Below are 24888 nucleotides of genomic sequence, written 5' to 3' on the forward strand. Positions count from 1 at the left end.
TCTATAGCAACCTTTTCTTTCTCTTTTTTATCTTTCCCTTTTGCATTTTGAAGCCCTTCCCTTTAGGAAAAATCTTTTAAAATGAAATTATATAGACTTGGTAAATTTTATATATATATAGTCATAATATTTTAAAATGTAGATACTTAGTGATATAATTGCTTTCTTTTCTTTTTTTTAGGTTCCAGTAACTCCCTATACATACACACCCCTGAATCTACTTAAAGAAGGTGCAATTGTCAATGTCTATGCTGTTGTGAAATTCTTTAAGCCTCCATACCTCAGCAAAGGAACTGGTAGGTATCAATGTATGTGGTGTTTTATGACCAAGAACTGCATTTAATGATCTCAGGGACACAGAAAAAGTGCAATCCTGATTTTTAATTGTCAAACAATACTGATGAGTAATACTTGGCCATTTAATTTGTGAAGTGAATGTGGTCTATAGATTCCAGGGCCTTATTTACAAACTAAATACAGATGCTAAATGAGGGCTGGAGAGATGGCTCAGAGTTTAAGAGCACTGACTGCTCTTCTAGAGGTCCAGAGTTCAATTCCCAGCAACCAAATGGTGGCTCACAACCACCTTGAATGAGATCTGGTGCCCTCTGCTGACATGCAGGCAGAAGACTGTATACATAATAAATAAATGAAATCTAAAAAAAAAAAAAGGTGGTAAAAATTAAAATATTTTTAAAAAGATGCTAAATGATATGAAAGTAGATAAATTTCTTGATTAAGGTGAGCATACTAGCAGATACTGAACATTACACTACTATAACAGCACATCAGTCACCCTCAATATGAAATGAAATGAAAGACAAACAGAAGAGAGAAGCTAGCCATAACATATGTTGATGGATATACACAGTATAGAATATGCCAAGTATGAACTGAAAAGTGTTCTGGGAAGAGAAGTTAAAGTAGAGAATTTTTAAATAATTGAAGTTAAATACTTGTAAGCTTAGACTAGATTGCTGTATTTTAAAGTATATTACATGAGCCCCATGTTAACCATAAAGAAAATATATTGTGAGAAATATATATACCCATAATATAAGATTAATAATAATAATAAAAGTTTGTCATTACAAAAGCTCAGTGCAGATTGTGTTGAAGAAATTATCACAACTTTGAAAACATCATGTCTGTGATTCTCACAGCTAACATAATGCCAGTCAGTGAAAAGAATAAAACTTGCCCTCAGAAATTAGAATATTTCAAGTGTGGCCTATTTTCGCTAGTGTGTTAGACATGGTGTTGGATGTCATAGCCAAAGTAGTTGCAGTAAAATAAATGACCAATTGGGAAAGAAAAAATATAGCTATGTTTGTAAATAGTAAACTAAATACTACACAAAACAGTTCCATTGAGAAGTAATAAATGAGTTTAGCAAAGTTACAAGATCAAACTTAACATATAAGCATATCAGTTGTGAGCAATTTCAAAGGGCAACAAAAAGGACTTGATTTAGCATAGTCTAGATAGTGTAAAGTACTTGGGATGTCGTGGCCCAGCATATCTAGCTCCCAAGCCAAGGTAGCCATGAGGTTTGGCCTCAGTGGGGGAGCATGGACTTGTAAACTCCTAGCAACCCAATGGCAATAAAGACCACACACGGACGGGCATCTTGACATCTTTAGAGCGCTCTCAGTTCCATGCTGCAAAACTGGAGTCTGTTCTCTATTCTGCATCTTCCTAGCTGTTTTCTAACCATGGCCATGAGGACATTTTTCTCTCCTTCTGGCAACTCCTCTCCCTGGTCACTCCTCTCTGCTAGATGGCTCCTTACTCTCTGTCTCTCCTCACTTTTAGTTACACACCTAGCCCTCTGCCCAGGTGCAGGCCTATTCAAATGCTTAGCTCTGTATAGATGCAAACTAGGAGACATTCTCCACTGCAGCCATGCTATTCAATAGCAGATTAGCTCACATCTGCATTACAATTGTAGCCCTGAGATGAACTAGAGGTTTGTACCCAGATATTTCTTAATGACATTTCCTGGCCCCCAACATTGGGAGTAAATTTAAGCAAGGAAATTACAGTTAGTGTACTGACCAGCACACAATATTGCTGGAACCAGAGACAGTGATGTCCTGTATCCATGGACAGTAAGGCTTGTTAGACCCCCAAAAACTCAAGAATCCGGGGACCCAGGCCACGTTCACGGTCACCCCAATCACCAGGCGGATTCGAGAGCTTGCTGCAAACTGCACTAGGCTTTATTGTAATTTAACGAGCTAACCCCATGTTAGCTCAGGTCTTTCACCCACCCGCCATGGCGGATGGCTAGCAAAAGAAGGCTCCTAGGGTCTCCCAAGAGATCTTATAGGACAGCGTAAGGGGAGTGTCTAGGGGTACGCACAGGCTCAGGTTTGGTGTGCCTCCAGGCTTGGAGGGCTTGCCCTGTGTTGATTGGTCAACTGGTTGTTATGGCCCATAGGCCCTCCCAGGGTGGTTGCTATGCTCTGCGTGTCATTGCTGTGCACTTATACGTAAATCACACCCAGAGCCATAAAGCATAGCACCACCAGCTAACTATTGATTGGTTCCTTGCCACAAGCAGGCACCTAACCTCTAGTGACCAAGGCAAGGTCATGGCAAGTACGTGGAGACTGTCATGGCTGCCGAAATGGGGAGCTGGTCCCTTCAAACATGTATTGCATTGGGCAGTGCACTAAAATTTTAATTGGTAGACCTTATGTTATATCCTTTTATCCCCATCACCCAAAAGAGAATATTTGATGAAATTAAAAGATTGAAATTAAAAACTGTTTTAATCTCTACATTTTTGTTGTTTTCAAAGAAAATTAAGAGAGTATGATCCATAAATTTATGATAATGTGACTCTAAACCAATTGTAAAAGTGCGTATCAAAAACCATTAGTTTTTTTCACACTACAATAAAAAACAGAATACACTTTACCTCTAGTTTAATGCACTTCAAATAAATTGAACATTTGTTTATTTCACCTATTCCAAAACACTGATTTACCAAGGTCACTGTATTTAGCATTGTTAAGGACAAAGAATACTACAAAAGTATCTTTTTTGTTTTTAATGGGAAGCCAAACTTCAGACATGTTAAACACATGAAACAATGTATATTATTGATAAAATAGAAAATATTGTTTACATATTGCATCCTAGATACTGTGGTCATGTTGCAAATACAGAGATGTCCTCATTGACTTGATGATGCAAAATATATTTGAAAACAAATATACGCATTTTTTATAAGTTTTACATTTTTTGCAGTTATAAAATTGTAATACAGAGGAGTTAGTGCAGCGTAAGCTCTTGAATGGGCTGAATATGAGAAAATCTCATTTTCATATTTTGCTAATGTATAGTCTGGTAGCTTACTCTATACACCACAATGAAGACTGTGGCTCTGGAGATAATTATGAATTTGACCAGATGAAAAGTATATGTTCAAGAACTGTTTTATGAAAAGTTCTTATAGCTTTGTCTGTCTTAAAGGCCAATGAAACATTAAGCTGAAATAGCTAAAGTTTGATCTAAATGTGAATTTTCTAAGCATTTTCGTTTCAACTTGACCTTCCCTGAGCCCCTGTCTGTCTTCCATCATCATGCCCTTAGTTTCCTTCACAACATCATCATGCCCTTAGTTTCCTTCACATTGGTGGTAATGGCCTCTCTCCATCCCTTGCCTGAATATCGCATCATAATGAGCACTACAACCCTCTTACTCACTATCACTTCTTTGTGCCTGACACTGGCCTGCCAAGCTTATCCTACTTGGTAGAAAATAAAATTTTAAAACTTTACATTTGACATGTTAATTTTTATCATGGGATGTTTTTAAAGTGATCAGAAAATACTTAATTTTCAGAAGCAATTAAAAATGGCAATGTAAAATTAAAATGTTATTTTAAAACACTGATGACAGTATACATTTAGTTACTAGATTGTATAATCATGTTTTCTTCTGATCATATTATTAAATCATGAATAAAAAGGAAATCCATGGGGAAATGTAATTATTTGGTATGAGTGCTTGTGCCTCATATTTCTATCCGAATTGTGTAGTTGAATCCAGCACCTTAGTAAAAAATTCATGGCTAGTAATGAACCATCTGTTATTATGGTGATAATATATTTCTGTGTTTCTTCTGAGATAACAAATTAAAATGAATGCCATCAATTTTATCTGCAGTCATTGAAACTATAAAATCCATCTTTCAGACATATGGTGATTTCTTCAGCAAGACAGGCAGTGAAGTTTTAAAACTGTGCATCTAGTAGTTTTAGTTACAGTTGACAGAACTTATCCTTCAACATAATTCAGTGCAGCAATGAAAATCAGGCAAATCACACTGATGTTTATGTCCAGCAGAGGGTCAACTTAGTGACTGTTACCACAGAAAGTACTAGAATAAGTGTGGATGTACAGTCCACGGCTGTGTCTTTTACATAAGTGTGATAGCTCAGTACAGAGCAGTGATGTCAGTAACATAATGCTGCAACCCTTTAATACAGTTTCTCATGTGCTGAACCCCAGTCAAACAATTATTGCCTTGCTACTTCATAACTAATTTGGCTACTGTTTTAAATCATGAATATTGAAGAATGAATATATATATATATATATATATATATATATATATATATATATATATATCCTATCATTTCTTATCACAGAACTGATCAACCTCTACAGATTGGGTGACCTTGGGCCCCCTGGCCCCCTTACAGATGGAGCAGGCAACTTGGTCCCACCTAGTCACCTTCCTACAGATTGGGTGAACTTGGGCCCCCGTTTTTACAGACTGCGGAAGCTGCCGCCCAAACCTCCGCCCAAGGCCTACTTACAGATTTCGCTAGCGAACCCAACATAGGACCCTTACAGCAGACATGAAAACACAAAACCGACACAGAATCATAGAGCTCAGGATCTGCCAAACCAGCACCAAAAAGCAGCAGGGAGACTGTGGATTGCAACAGATCAGATAAAAAACCCGCTTAACTGGCCAGTCACACAGCCTGTTCCTATCCTCCAGGCTTCACAGAAACTGTACAGAAACAAAGACAGAAAAAGGAAAGTTACCCTGTGTGGTAGCACGTGAAAGGGGGTGTCCTGGTGGAGTGTCTAGGAGTATGCACAGGCTCAGTATTGGTGTGCCTCCAGGCTTGCCCTGTGTTGATTGGTCAACTGGTTGTTATGGCCCATAGGCCCTCCCAGTGTGATTGCTATGCTCTGCATGTCATTGCTGTGCACTTGTCTGTAAAGCACACCCAGAGCCGTAAAACATAGCACCACCAGCTAACTTCTAATTGGTTCCTTGCCACGAGGCAGGCATCTGACCTCCTAGTGACCAAGACAAGGTCAGACAAGCACGAGTTAGGCTGTTATGGCTGCTGAAATGGGGAGCTGGTCCCTTTACCACCATACCTGCTTTTTGTTTGTGTTTGCTTTGTTGTTGTTTGTTTGTTTTCTTTAAACGTGGGTTCTCTAATCAAACTTGAGTCTTCATGCTTACTCGCCGGTCACTTTACTGCATGAGCTATCTCCCTAGCCCTCTATTTGGATTCTTTAAGATGTCATTCTACCTTTAACATGACTCATGAGTATGTCATATGACCTGCAGTGATTTCCTCAATAGCTGTATGGTTTTGCTTTTTAATGTAGATATTAAAGTTGAAAGGTTTTGTATCCTTGTAATGGTGGAGTTCCCATGTGAGACAGGCTCTGAGCTTTCCTTTTCTCAGTGACTAGAATGATTTGCTATGGTGATTCTAATTAATGACACTTCTTTTAGCACTTGACTATCTGACTTTCAGTAATGGAAGCCATCAAAGCCATAGCTGCTCATCACTTACCTGGTTAAGGATGTGAAATGTTGATCTACCTTGTCCACGTCAACTGACTCACGTTGTTTATAAATATTCCACCCATTTCTACCAAGAGAATGGAGGTGGGGTAGGAAAATGTTGACCCCTTGTATCACTTATTCTTAGATACATGAAAAATTCTTGATTGTAGCTTGAGGTTATCGGATTTTGGTGCATAATGGGATATTTTGAATTTTATTTTTTCCTTTAGCTAATTATTAGCTTACTTAGAGAATAAACCCTGCTTTATTTTATAGTTAGAATAGTTGTATATAAAAAAGTAGTTTTTATACTGTTTATGTTTTGTTGGGTTTTTGTTTTTCTCAGTCTTTCTGTGTAGGCTTGGCTTGGCTGGAAATACCCAAATAGACCAGGCTGTTTTCAGAATCACAAAAAACACTTGCTTCTGCCTCCTTAGGCCCTCACCTCCACCACCACATCTACCTCAGGAATACTAGAATTAGAGGTGTGTGTGTGCCATCAAACCCAACCTTAAAATTCTTTCTAAAAAACTATGCTACATTCTTTTACTTATTCATATTCAAGGTAGTGTGTGTGTGTGTGTGTGTGTGTGTGTGTGTGTGTGTGTGTGTGTGTGTGTGTGTAGCTTTTGTTTCAGTGAATAGTGTGATGATGAACTAATGGTTGTTGATAACTGACTTGTTTCAAAATCACTTAAATAATACAATGTTTAGAAGATTTATGTATGGTGATTTGGTCAAGAAGAGTGATTTATATTTAATAGATGAAGAATATGATACCATATCATATTAAGCCATTCTTTTTATTCAGAGTTTCATTGCTATGCCTGGCCCTAGTTATCCAGCAGTACACAGTGCCCTTCTGTGGATTCTGGACTCTGCATATAGAGTCAGTGATAATCTCTGTGACCTTTAGCTCCTGGGTTTTACTTAGGAGAATAATGGTTCTGAAGTCAATCTGTATTATAGAATGTATCAGTATTGTGTGTGTGTGTGTGTGTGTGTGTGTGTGTGTGTGTGTGTGTGTGTGTGTGTGTGTGTGTAAAAGGATGCATATGCCACAGCACATGTTTGGAAGACAAAGACAGCTTAGTGGAGTTGGTTGGTTTCCTTTTACCTTGTTTGTTTCTGTGAAGCAAACTTAGATGATCAGGCTTGACAGCAAACATCATTACATGCTGAGCTATCTCTCAACCTGCTCTCTCTCTCTATATATATATATATTTATCAATATATCAATTTTCCTGACTATCCACCGTCTGATTAATTTAAAAACTGTTATTGTTTTCTGTGTTCAAAGATTTTATACTTAAAAGAAACATTACTAGTCTTAGTTTAGCTATCTACAGGTTTGATAGGTGTGTCACCTGTCTGTTCCATAGTATAAAAGATAATGAGTATAGCTACCCAATTCATAGTCTCTATTGTGAGACAAGTTTGTTCCTATGTCATAATGCTCTCTTGCATTGAAGGGAGATTAGATGACTTTCTACCAGAATAATTAAAGATAATGTTCTTTTGTATGTATTGTATAGTAAATTTCCTGGTAAAGAAGGAAGATTGACACATACAATGGGTTCATTAGTCAATATTTTCCTTCAAAACTTTTACTTGAATTTTTTCATGATAAACATATGTTGATGGATGAATGCTGCTGAAATACTTATGGCATACATAAAACAGTATTATAGATGAAATGAAAGTGCATTTGCTGAGGAATTTCTCATGGATTATGTAATTTATGCTTGCATGTTTCTATGATTAAAGACCTTCTTGGGTTAGCTACCATCTTTCTCTTACAATAAAACTCCCAGGCAGTTCACACTTAGTCATGCTGAGGAAATTTCATGAATTGCTCAAGATTGCAGAATAAAGAGTTTAATTCATCACTTGTTATCTTTTCAGATTTCTGTCAAGTTATGCAAAATATTACCACAGTGTAAAACTAGTTAAATACCTTCTCATCAGTTTGAATCTGAAGTATTCCTGAAGTATTTAAGCATATCCATGTATGTGAATATCCATGCAAGCATATACTGTGTACTGTTTAAAGGATACTAATGTGATATTTTTTCTGCTCTCCTCTTCTTTCCTTCTAATGCCAGGTATCAAGGCAGCAGACTATTAAATTACCTTTAATTTTGTGTTTTCGTTTGGGAAAGATTAAAAAATAACAACAGGGCCAAGAAATATGTTTATTCTATTTAATTTGCTCTGTTGTTTTGATTGGTGAGTAGCTTCCTTGGAGCAATTATCAAAGCTTGTGAAGGTAGGCCCCTTGCTGGTCTTATCTGGTACACTCAGTCTTGAGTTAAAAGTGAGATTTTAATCTTTCTGGCTCTTGATTAACTTATTGCTCCTCCATGATTGCCTTATTTTATGTCATTAACATTTTATTTTACTTTTTTGAGTAAGGTTAAATGGTTATTTTCTACCCTCAGTTCTTCTAGAAACTTCCTTCATATTCATGGTGGATTTTCTTTTCGGTGAGGTTAGCAGCTAACTAAAAGCAGCTAAGTGAGACACCAGTGAAAACAGAATGACATTCCTTTGTCATCTTTGAGTCTATGCTTTCAGAGTTGTATGCCAAGTCTCATAAATCTGGCACTGTGTCTTGGCAGAATATTTTTAGATAGTAGATTTATCTTCCCAAGATAGTGTTTTAGTTTGGGTTTCTATTGTTAGGACAAAACACCATGACCAAGTCACCGCGGGAGGAAAGGGTTTCTTTAGCTTACAGTTCCACAGCACTGTTCATAATTGAAGGAAGTCAGGACAGAAACTCAAACAGGGTAGGACACTGGAGGCAGTAGCTGATGTAGAGACCATGGAGGAGTGGTGCTTAATGGCTTTCTCAGCCTTCTTTCTTATAGAACCCTATACTACCAACCCAGGGATAGAACCAATGGGCTGGTCCCTACCCCATGTATCACTAATTAAGAAATAATCTGTAGGCTTGCACCCAGCCTAATCTTATGGAAGCAATTTTTTTTTTTTTTGGCACCTAATTTTTTTTCTTTTAACTTCTTTTGATTCTTTGTGGATTTCACATGGTGCATTCCCATCCCATTTATCTACTCGTCTCCTGTCTCCTCGAATCCATCCTCTGCCTTTTGCCCTTGCAATCTCACTCCAAAAAGCGAAACAAAATTTAAAAGAAAAACCAAATAAAAAAAAAAAAAAGGAAAAAGTGAGAAGAAACACGTCCTGGAAGCTGTAATGTGGCTCCTTGATCCACACAGTTTGCCCTTTAGTCCGTTCATCCTTACTTGCAAGTATTCATTGCCATGAATCATTGGTCTGGCTCAAGGTCTCTGGCTTCTGCCAAACTATCAATAGTGGGATGTCTCTGGGTCTCCTCTTGGATATCCTGTTGTCTTCTGTTGTGGAGAGCCTGCCATTTAGATCTGTAAGTTCGTTTCCTTCATATGCTCTAACAGTTCATAGATGGGGTGGATATTGGGGTGGGCTAACTCATAGCCCTAGTTCTGAGCCGGGGTAGGTGGGATTTCTCTGTCCTGCCAGTCAGCACCATCCCTCCAGCAGGCTCCCAAATAACCACACAGAAACTTATTAATTACAAATGTTCTGCAGATAGCTTAAGCTTGTTACCAGCTAGCTCTTACTTCTTAAATTAACCCATCTTTCTTAGCTCTGCTCTGCCACATGCTGGTACCTCTTTCCAGCAATGCATCTTCATCTTCTTCCTCTGCATCTGGCTGGCAACTCTTTATTCACCCTTCTTCTTCCCTGCCTCCTCTCAGTTTAGTTCTTCCACCGAACCTCTTCCTGCCTAGCTATTGGCCAGTCAGCTCTTATTAAACCAATGAGAAGATACCCTGGCAAAGGCACAGCTTCAAAGTGTACAAAAAGATTATTCCATAACACATGGGTGGTAGCTGGGTTGGTCAGCCCACCAGCTGTCCCTCATCATCACTACCTGGTTGAGCTCTCTAGCACTGCTTTGTCTATCTCACCTAGTGTAGCCTACAGGAAGGAACAGGGCCAGCTCTCCTGCTCTCGGGTCCTCAGAGCCAGTCATGATAGAGGCATTTTCTTCATTAAGGTTCCCTCTCCTATGACTTTAGCTTGTGTCAAGTTGACATACAGCTGTCTAGCACAGACAGATTGTAAGATCTTATGTAGGTTTTCAAGAAGAGTGTGTCATGAGGAACAGTAATAGAAGTCCTGCTGCTCCTTTGGCTGCCACTCCCTGATAGTACATAGATAACACTTTTTTAATTCTTATTTTTTATTTTATTTGTGCAGGTGTTTTGTCTGCATATGTATCTGTGCACCAGTTGTCTGCCTGGTGGCCACTGAGGCCAGAAAAGGTGTCAGGTCCCATGGAATTTGAGTGATAGACAGTTACTAGCCTTTATGTGTGGGTGCTGGGAACCTGAACCCAAAGCAGCGAGCCATCTCTTCAGCCCCCTTTTAAATATTTTTTAACCACTTTTTAATCACGTATATATGTGTGGATATGTTCATGTGGGTGCCTTTGTCCCCAAAGGCCTCATGGGTATGGGTGTCAGATCTAGAGTTATAGGCCACTATGAACCATATGACTTGGGTGCCAGGAATTGATCTGTGGTACTCAGGAAGAACAGTATGCTCTCTTCCAATGAGCCATCTCTCTGTCACTACCCATGCAGCACTTAAGCATGTTGTGTTCATGTAGTACTTTTTTTACTTGTCACAGCAATCCTTTGAATACCTTTTTATCTGTTTGTTCATTGTTCTTCAAGACAGAGCCGCACTATGTAGCTCTAGCTGTCCTAGAACTCAGTATGTAGAGCAGACTGGCCTTGAAATCACAGAGGTCCTCCTACTCGTGCTTCCCCATGCTAAGATTAAAGGTGTACACCAGGCACCATTATGCACTCTCCTTAGAAGGCTAAGGTTTGTTTGGTTGGTTTTGGTTTTTTGAGGCAGGGTTTCTGTGTATTGCTTTGGAGCCTGTCCTGGAACGCACTCTGTAGACTTGAACTCACAGAGATCCACCTGCTTCTGCCTCGCGCCACCGTGAGTGCTGGGGATTAAAGGTGTGCATGACCACCACATGGCATGCCCTCCTCTTTGGATACCTTTATTAACCTAGTTTTCATATAAGAAAATTGAGGTGCAACAACAATGATTTTCAGTGTCTTTCCCAGGATTCAGAGAGGGAGAAACTTTAGAATTGCCATGTGGTTGTTGTAGGTAACAACATTAATTAGTTTTATACATTCTATGCACTGAGAAGACTTACTGTTAATTCTAATAGCCAGTCTGTGTTTTCTCACCAAAATTTATCTGCTTCCTGAACTCTGGTGTTCTTCATGGGTCTTCTGCATGCAGTCACCCCCCTGAAAAATATTTACTGCATTCTCTTAGACCATATGTCATGTGTGTGTGTGTGACTTATTTTAGTAACACATCAGGCATTTTCACAGAACTTCAGTAGTCAAATTAGAAACTCCTCTACCATCCTCTTATCTATAAAACCTTGTAATGAATACTTTGTCATCCTTAACTCTCACATCTAGGAATTGACTGATGTTCCTGTTCTGTGTAGAAGAATTGGATTTGTACCCTTTCATCTTTTCATAAGTCATGTAGCTTAATTAACATTTTGTAAGCAGCTGACTATGAAACAGTATTTGTGACAACTAAGTAGAATGTTATGGATAGGTAACACACAAGGAATAGGCCACACCTTTCCTGGGGACCATCAAGCCAACACCTTCTTCCTGTTACCACTCATCACATCTATCAAGTCCTGGATAGGTAGCCTTGTACTTAATAACTTATGTCTTCTTTGTATTTCCTGTAAAATTTCACTTTTTTTTCAGATGCCTCATGAGACACTACCTTTGTTGGTTCTCTTTTTTGATATATTAGCTTATGAATAATAGCTATTACAGTGTTTAGTAACAGTTTCATAAGAATGAATAGATAGAGTCTACAATGATGTTCTTGATTCTAAATTTTTAAGTAAAATTTCTTATTCTTCTGCAGTGTGTTTACTGTATTTCCTATTTCTATAATACTACACCATTAAGATGCAGCATAATTTATCTAGCTAAAACAGCTTTGAAGCCTCCCTCACTGTTTTAAGCTTTCCTTTCCTTAGGATTATTATGTTTCTAAAGGCATGCTCCATAGAGATATGAGCTAGAGAGGCTAAGTGTGCCTCTCAGCTTCATCACCTACCTACCTTCAAGGTGCTATGGCTTGAACACCTTACCTAGTCTGCTTAAGAATTTGGAATTCCTTATTTCAAAGTTAGAAGCAATACTCTCCGCTGCCTGCAGTTACAGAAGAATTCTAGATACTCTTAGTCTGCTTCCTTGTATATAATGAGCCCTTAGTAATGTTAATCATTAAGTAATACAGGCTTTTGTCAGATGGAGCCCTGGTTATAAGATGCATTGCTTAACATAAATACTGTGATAAATACTGTGTTATCATATCTGAAAAGTAGCAGATACTCAACTTCTATATTTTGGAATATTGTCGATTGTGTATTTTGTATTTGACTTGTTTTTATTTAATTCTCTATAATCTATTTACTAGCATCTAGTTTGCCCTGATGATTAGTGTGACTCTGGACAAACTAGAATCAGTAACACAGTGCCTTTTCTGCTGTCTGGTTTTTCAGACTTCAGCTGGTCTTAGGTTTGTAAACAAGCAACCTTGTTTGTGTCACTTCTCTAAAACTGTGAGTGCTTAATTTAATTCCTTTTTCAGGTTTCTGTCCTTGTGTGCCAAATTCAAATGTCAGCTCCCATTTATTTAGGAAAATGTCACACACATCATTAGTTTTGTCTTTTGCTGTGATGAGTCATTGCCTGTGCAGAGAGTATAAATGCAGCACAGTAGCAAATACTGACATAAAGCATCCCTTCAGTGAGCACTGGGACCCTGATTTCCACAGAAGTAAACTGCCATGAGGGAAATTGAAACATTGGGGATGAGGCGCCATTCAGTCCTTATTTAGTGTTCTCATTAAATGATGAGTGAAAGTATTAGTTAGGTGCATTTAAATACTATTTTTTGAAAATTGACTGGAACACTGTGAAACAAAGCTATGCAATTATCACTGTTAAAATATTAAATACTGACCACTATAATGGAATTTTAAAGCTTGAAGGATGATGGAGAACATCCCTAAAGAAATTTAAATTTCAGATAGACTTCCATAAACTATTCAAGGAAGGATGTTTTATAAGTATTTAAGGCTGTATAGATTGTATCGAATTATACTCCTATTATGGTTTCAGAATTAAGAAAAATTTATATGTACATTAGTTATTACTTATTAATATGTATGTACAGAAATGGTTTGCTTTCAAGGGAGCTCTTGCCGTATGCTAAGAATTTTTCCTTCCTCTTTCTGTCCTTCCTATGTACAATAACAAAAGCATGTCTGTAGAGTCTTTAAGCACATGGAATGCCTTTGTTCTTCACCCTGTGACTAAAAGTCACAGGTAGTTGTAGTTGCAGAAGAGAAACTGCACACCATGTGAAAGGTGGCAAGAAGAACTTAGCATGCTGGTGGAGAACCACACAGTGCATGCTGTACTCTATGAAGATACTCATTTCGGTGAGGCACACACATGGAGATTTCATCTCTCTTTGCCAAGTGTGTGGCTGCTAGAGAGTTTCTCTCTGATTTAAACCAGTTTCAGCTTGTGTAGCCATCTGTTTATACGACTTATACCCTATAGATAGTCTCCTTGACACTTAGACATTACCCAACTCATCCCCAAACCTGTACCAGATCTTCTGTAGCAGCCTATCTTCCCTCTCGTCCTCCATTCCCTGTGAACTTCACAGATTCTCTTCACAAACCCAGATATCCCTCCTGTGGACGCCTTAGGACCCCTCTTCTATTCCCATCTCCACTCCTAGGTTGTAGGGAGACACCCTAGCCCCGCCCAGTAGTCATGGGACAGGTGCCAGGTGGACCCTGGACTCGCCCATAACGGCGTGGTGAAGGAAATCCGGTGTGACGTAAGGGAGCTTTATAAGGGCTGCACCGGAAGACCCTAGCCTTTTTTTCTGGCCGCGCTTGCTGGGTTCCTGTAACCTCGCAATGGCCCGCATCTTGCCCTTGTGTTTTCTTGATTAAAGAGACTTCACCATCCCGGATCACAGTTCATCTTTGAGCGCACGCTCCTACCCTTATTCTTCACTAGGTGTCATCTCTCAATACCTAGAGAGAAGGTCTGGCTGGGACCCCCAGTGGCCACACCTTTCAGAGACTCATCACTCCATACCTGGCAACCCACTGCCAGTGCATTCTTCTAAGATCCAGAGAGGACAATAAAAGCCAAGGAAATACGCTCAACAAAGACAAGACCAGATCATCAGTACCTAGAATTAAGATTATCTCAGACTATACTAATCATACCAGATAGTTAGAAATATAAAGCACAGGATAATGTGTCTCCTCTAAAGTTCAGCAGTCCTACTACAGTAAAACCTAAGTATTGCAAAATAGCTAAAGCAAAAGACAAAAAAAAGATAGCCTTTATGATTATGTTCAAGAACCTTAAAGAGGATATTAATATATCCATTAATGAAATCTTTGAAAACACCAACATTGGAATGAAATGAAGAAAACAGTTCAGTACAAGAAAATGGAAATTTAATAATTAACAAAAACCCATACTGAGGTAAAACTGGAAATGAAAAAATTAGGGTGCCAAATTAAACCTCAGAGGCAAGTTTCACCACGGAATACAAAAGGTGAAAGAGAGAATCTTAAGCATTGAAGTTGGAAGAAATGGATATCTTGGTCAAAGACAATGTTAAATCTAAAAAATACATTAACAGTTGTAAGGGGAAAAGACTCAGTAACATTTAAAGGCAAACTTATTAGATTAACAATTAGCTTTTCAGTGGTGTCTCTAAAAGCCAGAAGGGCCTGTATGGATGTTTCACAAACTAAAACACAGTTGCCAGCCCAGACTTGTGTATCCAGAAAAACTCTCAAACACTAAATTGAGACAGACACTACACAGTTAACACAAAAATTAAGCATCCAGCTATACAAAAGGCACCAGAAGGAAAACTTCAACCCGAAGAAGTTAACTACATCCAAGAAAACAAGAAATAAACAGTCTCAGACCAGTGAATAGGTGTGGCCAAGTTTGACTCATCACAACAGCAAAATAACAGGAATCAACACATACTGCTCATTGATAACTCTCATTATCAATGGTCTCACTTCCACAGTAAAAAGACAGAGAATAGCAGATTAGATTAGAAAACGGGATCCACCCTTCTGCTGCATAAAAGAAATACCTTAACATCAAGGATACATATCACCCTAGAGCAGGAGGATGTCAAAAGATGTTCCTAGTTAAAGAACCCAAGAAGCAAACCAGTATAGCCTCTTTAATATCTGACAAAATAGTTTATAAAGCAAAATTAATCAGAAGAAATGGGAAAAGACAATATGTATTCATCAAAGGCAAAATCCACCAAGAGGATATTGCAATTGTAAACATCTATGGACCAAACACAAGGTACCCAAGTTCATGAAAGAAACACTACTACAACCAAAATCACATACTAACCCTCATGGGTGACTTCAGTAACTCACTCTTGCTAATAGTAGATCATCCAGCCAAAAGCTAAACAGACAAATGCTGGAGCTAAATGACATCACAAACCAAATGGACCTGGCAGATATTTATAGTACTTTTATCTCAGACACAAAAAAATAAACCTTTCCATCTCATGGAACTCTCTCCAAAACTAACCTGATATTTGAATGCAAAGCAAGTCTGACTAGAAAATTGAAATAACATTTTGCATTCTATGAGACCAGCACGGATAAAAGCTGGATATCAATAACACAAAATTTACAAACACATGGAAACTGAACAAGCCACTACTGAATGAAAAATAGTTCAAGATATAAAAAGAAATGCAAAACATTTTAAAATTGATTGAAAATGAAACAAAAACATCTCCAAACTTAATGTAGTAGGGACACAATGTAGGCAAGCTCATAGACAGTGGTTCTCAACCTTCTTAATGCTGTGACACTTTAATATAGTGACCCCACCCCATCCATAAAATTATTTCATTGCTAGTTCATTAATGTAATTTTTTTTACAGTTATGAATCCTAAGTATCTGATATGCAGGATATTGGATGTGTGACCGCAGGGAAAGGATCATTTGACCTCCAAGTGGTCAAAGCCCACAGGTTGAGAACCACTGAGTTAAGTGCTTATATAAAAAGGTTGGAGAAATCTTACGTTAGTGAACTGTGAAGCTATAGAACAGAAACAAAAAACAAAACGTGGAAAAGGAAGAACACCCAAAAGCAGTAGACAGCAAGAAATAATTAAATTCAGAGCTGAAACCAACAGAATAGAAACCAGGAAATTAAAAACACCAAAAAGGATCAAGGAAACAAAAGTTGGTTCTTTTAGAAAAATCAGTAGAAACCCTTTGCCAAATTAACTAAAACATAGAGAACATCCAAATACTCAAAATTGAAGATGAAAGGCAGTGGTATTAACAACAGACACTAAGGAAACTGAAACCTATACTCTACCAAATGGAAAAATCTAGAAGAAATTGATAATTTTCATCATATATACCATGTACTAAAGTTAAGAGCAGTTAAGTCATTTCAGTGGATCCATAACCCCCATTGAAACAGAAGCAATCATTAAAATTTCCTATACATGTGAGATTGCAAACGTGTGTACAGCCACTGTGAGAATCAGTATAGTGAGTCCTCATAAAGCTGGAAATAGAAGTCTGAAGATCCAGATATACCACTACTGGGTGTATGCCCAAGGGATTCTGCACTCTGCTACAGAGACTTGGTAAACCATGTTCATTGCTGTTTTGTTCATAATAGCCAGAAAGTGGACACAGGCTAAATGCCTACGAATGGATAATGAAAATATGGTACATTTGCACAATGGTACATTACTCAACTGATAAATAAAATGAAACCATGAAGTTCTCAAGAAAATTGATGGGGTTAGAAAAAGTCATCCTCAGTCACTTAATGTAGATTTCCAAAGACAAATATTGCATGTTTTTTACTTAAAGTAGCTATTGGCTGTTAAGCCCTAGACAAGCAAGCTGCAATCCCAGTGACCACAGAGGTTAGGTATAAAGCAGGGTACTAAAGGTGAGGATTTGATCTCCCTTGGACATGAAATAGAATAGATGGTTATGGATGGACATGGCAGGGAATGGGAATGAAAAGGGAAGATCAAATGGGGTAGGGGGTTAATACTGGAAGAGACAGCTAAAACTAAGGGCCATTTGAAGGTGTGTGTGGAAACTTAATACTAAAGAAGCCTCTTAAAATATACAAATATATGAAGGTGATCGAAATGGCAGTTCTATTGCTGTGAAGAGACACCATGACCAAAACTCTTATAAAACATTTAATTGGGGCTGGCTTACAGATCAGAGGTATACTCCAATATCATCATGGTGAGAAGCAAGGCTGGGAGACAAAGTGCTGGAGAGATAGTTGAGAGTTCTTAGTGTCATAGTTTCTGAACTATAGCAGTATCTATTAGAGTTTTAAATAGCAACAACATTAATTTTGTATCTCTGTATAAGCACAAAGGTTAATATTTCCAAATTAAAATGCCTTTGTTCTTGACCCATTTATTGGTATATAATTTTATACAAATTATGCATTTGTATTAAATGGTTACATTGACAGGTTGGGTTTGTTTATTTTTATTTAAATTGAAAGCAGTCTTGTTTTACATACCAATCCCAGTTCCCTCTCCCATCTTCCCACTCCCCGCCAACATCTCCCCACCCCCTACCCCCACCCCATCCTCAGAGAGGGTGAGGCCTGTCATGAGGGATCATCACAGTCTGTCACATTATTTGTGGCAGGACCGAGGCCCCTCCCCCTGTATCTAGTCTGAGAAGCATCCTTCCATAGGGAATGGGCTCCAAAAAGCGAGTTTATGTACTAGGGACAAAAACTGGTTCTACTGCAAGCAGCCATGTAGACTGCCCAAGCCCACCACCTGATACCCTCATTCAGCGGGCCTAGTTAGGTCTTAAGCAGGTTCCCCAGCTGTCAGTCTAGATAGAGTCCATGAGCTCCCACTTGATCAGGTCAGCATTTTCTGTGGGTTTCCTCAGCATGGTCTGGACACCTTTGTTCATCACTCCTCCCTCTCTACATCTGGATTCGAGGAGTTCGGCTCAGGGCTTAGCTATGGATCTCTGCTTCTGCTTCCATCAGTTACTACTGGATGAAGGCTCTATGATGGCATTTAAGGTAGTTTTCAATCTCACTATCAGAGAAGGGCATTTAAGTTAGCCTCTCCACTATTGCTTAGATTGTTGGTTGATGTCATCCTTGTGGATTCCTGGACATTTCCCTAGTGTAAACCCCATAATGGTTCCTTCTATCAAGGTATCTGTTTCCTTGTTCTCCTTCTCTGTTCTTCCCCCACCTCGATCTTAACTGATCCCTCGTGTTCTCTTCCCACCTCCTCCCTTCCCTTCTCCCTTCCTCTTTCTTCTACCTCCCTTCCTCCTCCCCCTATGCTCCCCATTTACACAGGAGATTTTGTCTGTTTTCCCTTCTCATGGGACCATGTATGTCTCGCTTAGGGTCCTCCTGGTTCCCTAGCTTCTCTGGGGTTGTAAATTGTAAGCTGGTTATTCTTTGCTCTATGTCTAATACTCGCTTATGAGTGAGTACATACCATGTTTGTCTTTCTGTGTCTGGGTTACTTCACTCAGGATGGTTTCTTCTAGTTCCATCCATTTGCCTACAGATTTCAATATGTCATTGTTTTTTACCACTGAGTCATACTCCATTGTGTAAATGTACCATATTTTCTCTATCCATTCTTCGGAAGTATCTAGGTTGCTTCCAGGTTCTGGCTATTACAAATAATGCTGCTGTGAACATAGTTGAGCAAATGTCCTTGTGGTATGAGTGTGCATCCTTTGGGTATGTATACTTAAGAGTAGAATTGCTGGGTAGATCATTTCCCATTTTCCTGAGAAACCAGACAGGCTGGGTTTGTAAACTGCCTGATCATGTGACTGTACAGTACAGATCTGACTTTACATTTTCTGCATTCATTTTCTTGGTTTCTCTGTCTGTCTGTCTGTCTCTCTCTCTTCTCTCTCTCTCTTTCTCTTTCTCTCTCAGTTAAACCCAGAGCCTTGCTCATATTAGGTGAACATTGTTATTTCCACAGCCCTCACTACCAATGTAATTATATTTGTTTTAAAAATCTTATTTTACTTTTCATCTCTTTTATAAGTTTTAAACTTTAACACAAAAGTTATTTCTTCTCCAGAAATATAATGTAGAATGTTTTGTTTCTTTTATGTCTTGAGGTTAATTTTCATGGACTACTTCTTTATATTAATTTTGCAGTTGTATTGTTTTTTTTTGTAGAAAACTTAATAATAGAAAATAGTAAAATTTGTTTAGTATTTTTAAATACACATATTCTTATTTTATCAAATGCTTTAAATGCTTTAATTTAAAATAATTTAATTTTTGTTAAATATTTTTTTGTTTCCTAGATTATTGCTCAGTAGTAACAATTGTGGACCAGACAAATGTGAAGTTAACATGCATGCTCTTTAGTGGAAACTACGAAGCCCTTCCAATCATTTACAAAGTTGGAGACATTGTTCGCTTTCACAGGCTGAAGGTATTTTTTTTTTTTTGAACAACCTGTATTTATTAGACAAGAAGTCTGTATTGTTCACTAATCATAGTTAGTACTAATTATATGGCTGCCTTGTTAAAAAGTGACATTAAACATTTGGAGAGCTAAGAAATATAAATAGTATCAGCTTCAATTAGTTGCTAGACACCTCTTCATTTAAATAAATGTCCTGTCCTCTTTCCCTAGATGTACATTGAAAGCCGTGATTCTAACTGGTGCCAATTTGTCCTGTCTCTTCTGAATATGGTTGATATTGTCAAGTTTCCATGTAGCATTTGAAAGGGATCGGATACATCCTTGTAATTTCTTTTAATTAATTTAATTTTATGTAAGACTGGGTTCCCACTGTGGTACTCTGGCTTCAGACCACTAAAGTGTTGAGTTAGGTAGTCCTGGTAAGCTGAGGAAGGGAAGACTGAAACTCAACTCAGATATACTAACTTAACTAATACCTGGTAATTTAAGGCCAATTCCATGAGATGGATTCCATCCCTGGCACTGCTTGGGTAGCCAAATTCCTGAGACTAGATAGCCCATGGACCTAAGAGAAAGCCAAATACTATTGTTCTGCTGTACTCACAGATTTTTCTCAGTCATCATCAGAGTTTGTAGCTCGACCATCTTCAGAGAAGCTTTCTCTTACAGTATATGGAAACAAATGCAGAGACCCACAGCTGGACAGTGTGCAAAGAGTGAGAACCCTTGGAACACTCAGTCCTAAATGGGATGTCTCCATCAAATCCCTCACTTCAGGTCTCAGGGAAGTCTGGAAGAGTAAGGTAGAAGAACATAGAACCATAGCCAAAATGTTTATATGAAGAACGAATCTGTACTCTTACTACCAGAAAGATATAATCTAAAAAAATATCAAGAATCCAATATGTGCTACCTACAAAATGTACTTTAAATGTGAAGACAAAAGCAACTTGGAAAAGTATAAGAAAAAAAAAATCTCATAAGGCAATCAGAAAATGAAGTAATTCTTTTATTGTCAGACATAAAATATTACTAGAGATTTCAAAGGGGGACAAAGCAGTTCATGAAGAAAATATGAAGACTGCACATTTATAAAAGCCCACAGACTTGCCCAGTAAGAGTCCTCACAGCTTGGTTCGGCATGCTCAGTCAGAAAGATGCCTTCACCTCCAGTGTATTCATTGCTTTCCATATTCTTGCGTTCAGGATTTGACTAAACCACATAGATGACTGTCACACAATACTTTACCCTTGTGAAAATTATGCATAATAAAAACTCATAAACGTAAAAATGCAAGTTTGATAGAATTTGGATAATACTCATTTTTAAAAAGTATACATTTCAGCCAGGCTGTGGTGGTGCATGCCTTTAATCACAAGTGTACCTCTGTGAGTTTGGGGCCAGCCTGGTCTACAAAGCTACACATATAAACCCTGTCTCAAAAAACTAGTGTTTTAAAATTTGCATAGTTATAGATAGAGCATCAGTTGAGATACTTGTATTGTTTGTAAGCTACTTCAATAATAAATAAGAAGAATTACCATTATTTTTACCAGAAAAATTAGTCATTTCCAGTTCCTTGGTTCCCGAGGTTTTTTTATCCTTTAGTGTCTTAGTCACAGTTCTTTTATTGTGAAGAGCCACAATGACCAAGGCGACTTTTATTTTTTTAAAAAAAGCATTTGACTAGCGGCTTGCTTATAGTTTCAGAGGGTTAGTACATTTTCATGAAGGAGGGGGGCTTGACTGCAGGCACAGCACACATGCTTCTGGAGAAGTAGATGAGAGTTCTGTATCCTGATCCATAGGCAGAGAGAGAAAGAGACCCTGGGGTGGCATGGGCTTTGGAAACCTCCAAGTCCACCCCCAGTGACTTACTTCCTCCAACAGGGCACACCTCCTAATCCTTCTAATCCTATCAGATTTCTCCTCTCTGGTGATTAAGCATTCAAACAGCTGAGCCTAGGGGACCATTCTTACTCAAACCACCACAGTGAGCTGTTTTGTTTCCCTTGTCTCACTTTCTTAGATCCAAGTCTATAAAAATGAGCTTCAGGGAATCAACAGCTCTGGTTTTGCATCTCTGACATTTGAAGGAACTTTAGGGACTCCTGTCACAGCGCGGACGTCAAGCAAACTGTTTAGCTTCACTCCTCAGGACGAAAAAATGGTAGAAGCCTTGCGGGTTTGGGCATCCACACACATTTCAGCTTCTTCAACTGTAGTGCAGTTGTGCGATGTTCAACCCATGCAGTACTATGACCTCACTTGTCAGCTCCTGGGTAAAGCAGAAGTGGACGGAACAGCATTTCTTCTAAAGGTATAATTTAAATATTTGACATGATTCAGTGCCATATAACTGTCAAGAAGGAGCCTGCAGCATTCTGATACCGTGTTTGTAGACTCCATTTTATACTGTCAAATTTAATGTATTGTTTGTGAAACACACCCCCCACATACTACACTTAGTTCCACTCCTGCATTCTCCATGCTTTCCCTCCAGAGGGAAAAAAAAATTTATCAATATGAATTCTAGAAACAGTATGGCATTCATTTATTGTAATAACAAATGAATTCTGTTATGTCTTTAGTAACACTTCTGTGTGAATATTTCTGCTGCTTTGTGAAAGTCAATTATTTTGTCACACTTTACTTTCTGGGTATATTGCTATTAAGCTTTGTCCCCATGTCTTCCACTGCCTGGTTCATGAAAATAGCCGTAAGTGACTTTGAAATGTTTGTTATTATTTTTGTTTTGTTTTAAGTCAGGTAGAAAAAATACAGTCACATAAATGCTATGCAATCTTCATTTATTCCTATGCCATGAATAACCAGAGGATGGTAGTTACTTAATTGTTTTCCTTGCTTGGCCATTATAGAAGATGTTTTTAGCAGCACTGTTTTGGCCACGATCCTGTGCTTAATTCTCTCTTGTCTATTTGGAATAATCAGTCAAGAAATGGATTGCTGTAGTGCCTGGATAAGACAGGGCTTAACATTACTGTTACTGCTGGCACGATTTAAAGAACACAAAAACTGGGTAAAATACCAACTTTTTGGAGTTGAAAGTAGCAGCTTTATGTAAGCACAGAGCTTAGAAAGTAAATTTTTATTTTAAGAAAAATTAAGTCAAGTAAAGCTTCTAACTAAAGCAAAGGAATATAATATCATCTAGGGTTAGAAGGAATCCTAGATATGTAACTATGTTCCCTGGCCAATGTGACACCCTTAACACATGACTGCTTGCTAACTGTTGAACATTACCAGGAATAAAGAGAAGCTGACTCTTTGCAGATGGCCTCTGCTAACTGTTACAATGATAGAAAACTACAGTTCTGAGATAAAGCCTGCCACCGCTCTGTAGCTGATAGAGTCAAAACTGCAGTTTTCTCTCTAAAGAACACATGTTTGCCTATAGGTTTCTTTAGTAGAAATGTGTTTTCAGAAAAGTCGTCCTTGGAGAAAGGGTTTACCATATTGTCTTTTAAAATGTGTTCTTTTTGAGAGTTTCATAAATGTCTACTGTGAAGTGTGATTTTGTTCACTTCCTATTTTCTCTTTCATCTTCCCCTCAGTTATCCCCACAAAGCATCCCACTTTCGCCTTCATGTCCTCTCCTTCCTCTCTAAGTCCACATAGTGCTGCCCATATGTGCTTGAGTAGGAGTACATCCACTGGGGCACGGCCACCCTACCAGTTGCACATTCCCAAAGAAACATCATTCTTCTGACTCCAGAAGCTATTAATGGCCAGTAGCTTCTCAGGCGTGTAGCCTGGTCAGCTCCTCCCATTCCAGGCCTGAACGTTAGCAGGGCTGAATAAGGTCAAGGAACTTACTTTAACATTCATCACTGAGAAATAAATATAAAAAAATTAATGAGGCTTTTTGAGGACAGCTTGATATATGTCTTAAAAGCCTTTGCAAATCATTTAACCATTTATTTTTATGAATTTCCTTTATTGAAATAATTTTAAATTTATGAAAAAGTACACTTGAAATAATACTTTACCATATGCAGTAAAAACCTGGAAGGAAAAAAATGTAGTAATTGGTTGTTTGAAATCTTTGTGGTAGAATGTTTTATGACTGTATAGTGAAATTGTAGACCTAAACCTGGTAAAATAAACTTTAATAAAAGTCTGCTAGTACTGTATCTTCATTTATATACTAAAGATGTTCCTACATTAGCAAAAATATTCTGATAATTATATATGGCAATATTTTACTGTTCACCACTTTGAAGGAATAGAATTATGATACATTTTTCTGATGTTGATTTTCTCATGTGTCAGAAATAACTTAAATATTAAAAACAGGAAAGTAGACATTCTGTTTAAATTATGCCTATTAGTATGCAACATAATACTTTCTTTTTCAACCTGAGTACAATGTAATCTTAGTTCCTTTTTAATAATCATGATATACCCATTTCAGGGTTTCTCAGTAGCCAAGTGTTCTAGTGTCATTTCTGTTGCTTTGATAGGACACTTTGACCAAAATCAGCCTAGGGAAGGGAATAGTTACTTGGCTTATACATAACTCCACATCACAGTCCAGATGGAAGTCGGGATAGGTATTCAAGCAAGAACTTAAAAGTGTCCCATTCCAGCCACATTATTTCTAAACGTGGAACTCATGCACAGTGAAGGAAGTTTGGCAGAAGTCACAAAGGACACTTCGTTTGCTTGCTTATAGACCAGCTTATTCACAGTTACTGTTCTTCATGTGGTTCAGGACCACCTGCCTGAGAATGATGCTGCTCACAGTGGACTGGTCCTTCCTGCATCAATAAACAGGCAAAAACAAATCCTCCACAGGCATGCTCACAGACCAGTCTGAACTAGACAGGTCTTCAGTGGACACCTTCCTCCCAGATGAGTCTAGGCTATGGCAACACCATTTTCCTGTGATTTGCATTTAAGCCATAATTAAATAAATCTTTTTTTAGGAATGCATTTTATTTTTTAATTGCATGTATATATGTAGTATATGCACATTTATGCAGGTGCCTAGAAAGTCCAGAAAAGTGTCTTAGAACCCCTAAGGATAGAGTTACAGAAAATTGTAAGATACTTGACATGGGTACTGGAAACCAAACTCATGCCTTCTTCAAGGATGGTATGGTATTTGTGAGCCATCTCTCTAGCCCTCAGCAATCTTTAAACAAACCATTATTTTACTTTTCCCTATTCTGTTTATCAGATGTAGATGCTAAGAAATACTTTTAAGCTTAAGTTTCCTTACGCTTATGCTAGTGTCTTGATACTCAGTTTGAAACAGGCATAATCTCATTGTTTTAATGTTTTGATTTTGTTTGATATCTTTATTATTTGTAGTAAACAGAAGTTATATATACCCAGAACTGAGGGCTGTAGAT

The 24888-nt window shown here is 38.1% G+C and overlaps 1 protein-coding gene across 7 annotated transcripts in view; it reads left to right on the forward strand.

Annotated features, from left to right (window-relative positions):
* Positions 1-24888, forward strand: part of Pot1 (protection of telomeres 1) — a 65820-nt gene that overhangs the window by 11648 nt on the left and 29284 nt on the right. For all 7 annotated transcript variants that reach the window (XM_027391316.2, XM_027391318.2, XM_035450865.1 and 4 more), the window contains 3 exons: positions 182-296; positions 19385-19515; positions 21540-21830. In XM_027391316.2, the coding sequence (XP_027247117.1) occupies positions 182-296; positions 19385-19515; positions 21540-21830 (537 nt within the window). The remainder of the gene's footprint in view (positions 1-181; positions 297-19384; positions 19516-21539; positions 21831-24888) is intronic.

The sequence above is a fragment of the Cricetulus griseus genome (genome assembly GCF_003668045.3).
Source record: "Cricetulus griseus strain 17A/GY chromosome 1 unlocalized genomic scaffold, alternate assembly CriGri-PICRH-1.0 chr1_0, whole genome shotgun sequence".
Taxonomy (NCBI): domain Eukaryota; kingdom Metazoa; phylum Chordata; class Mammalia; order Rodentia; family Cricetidae; genus Cricetulus; species Cricetulus griseus.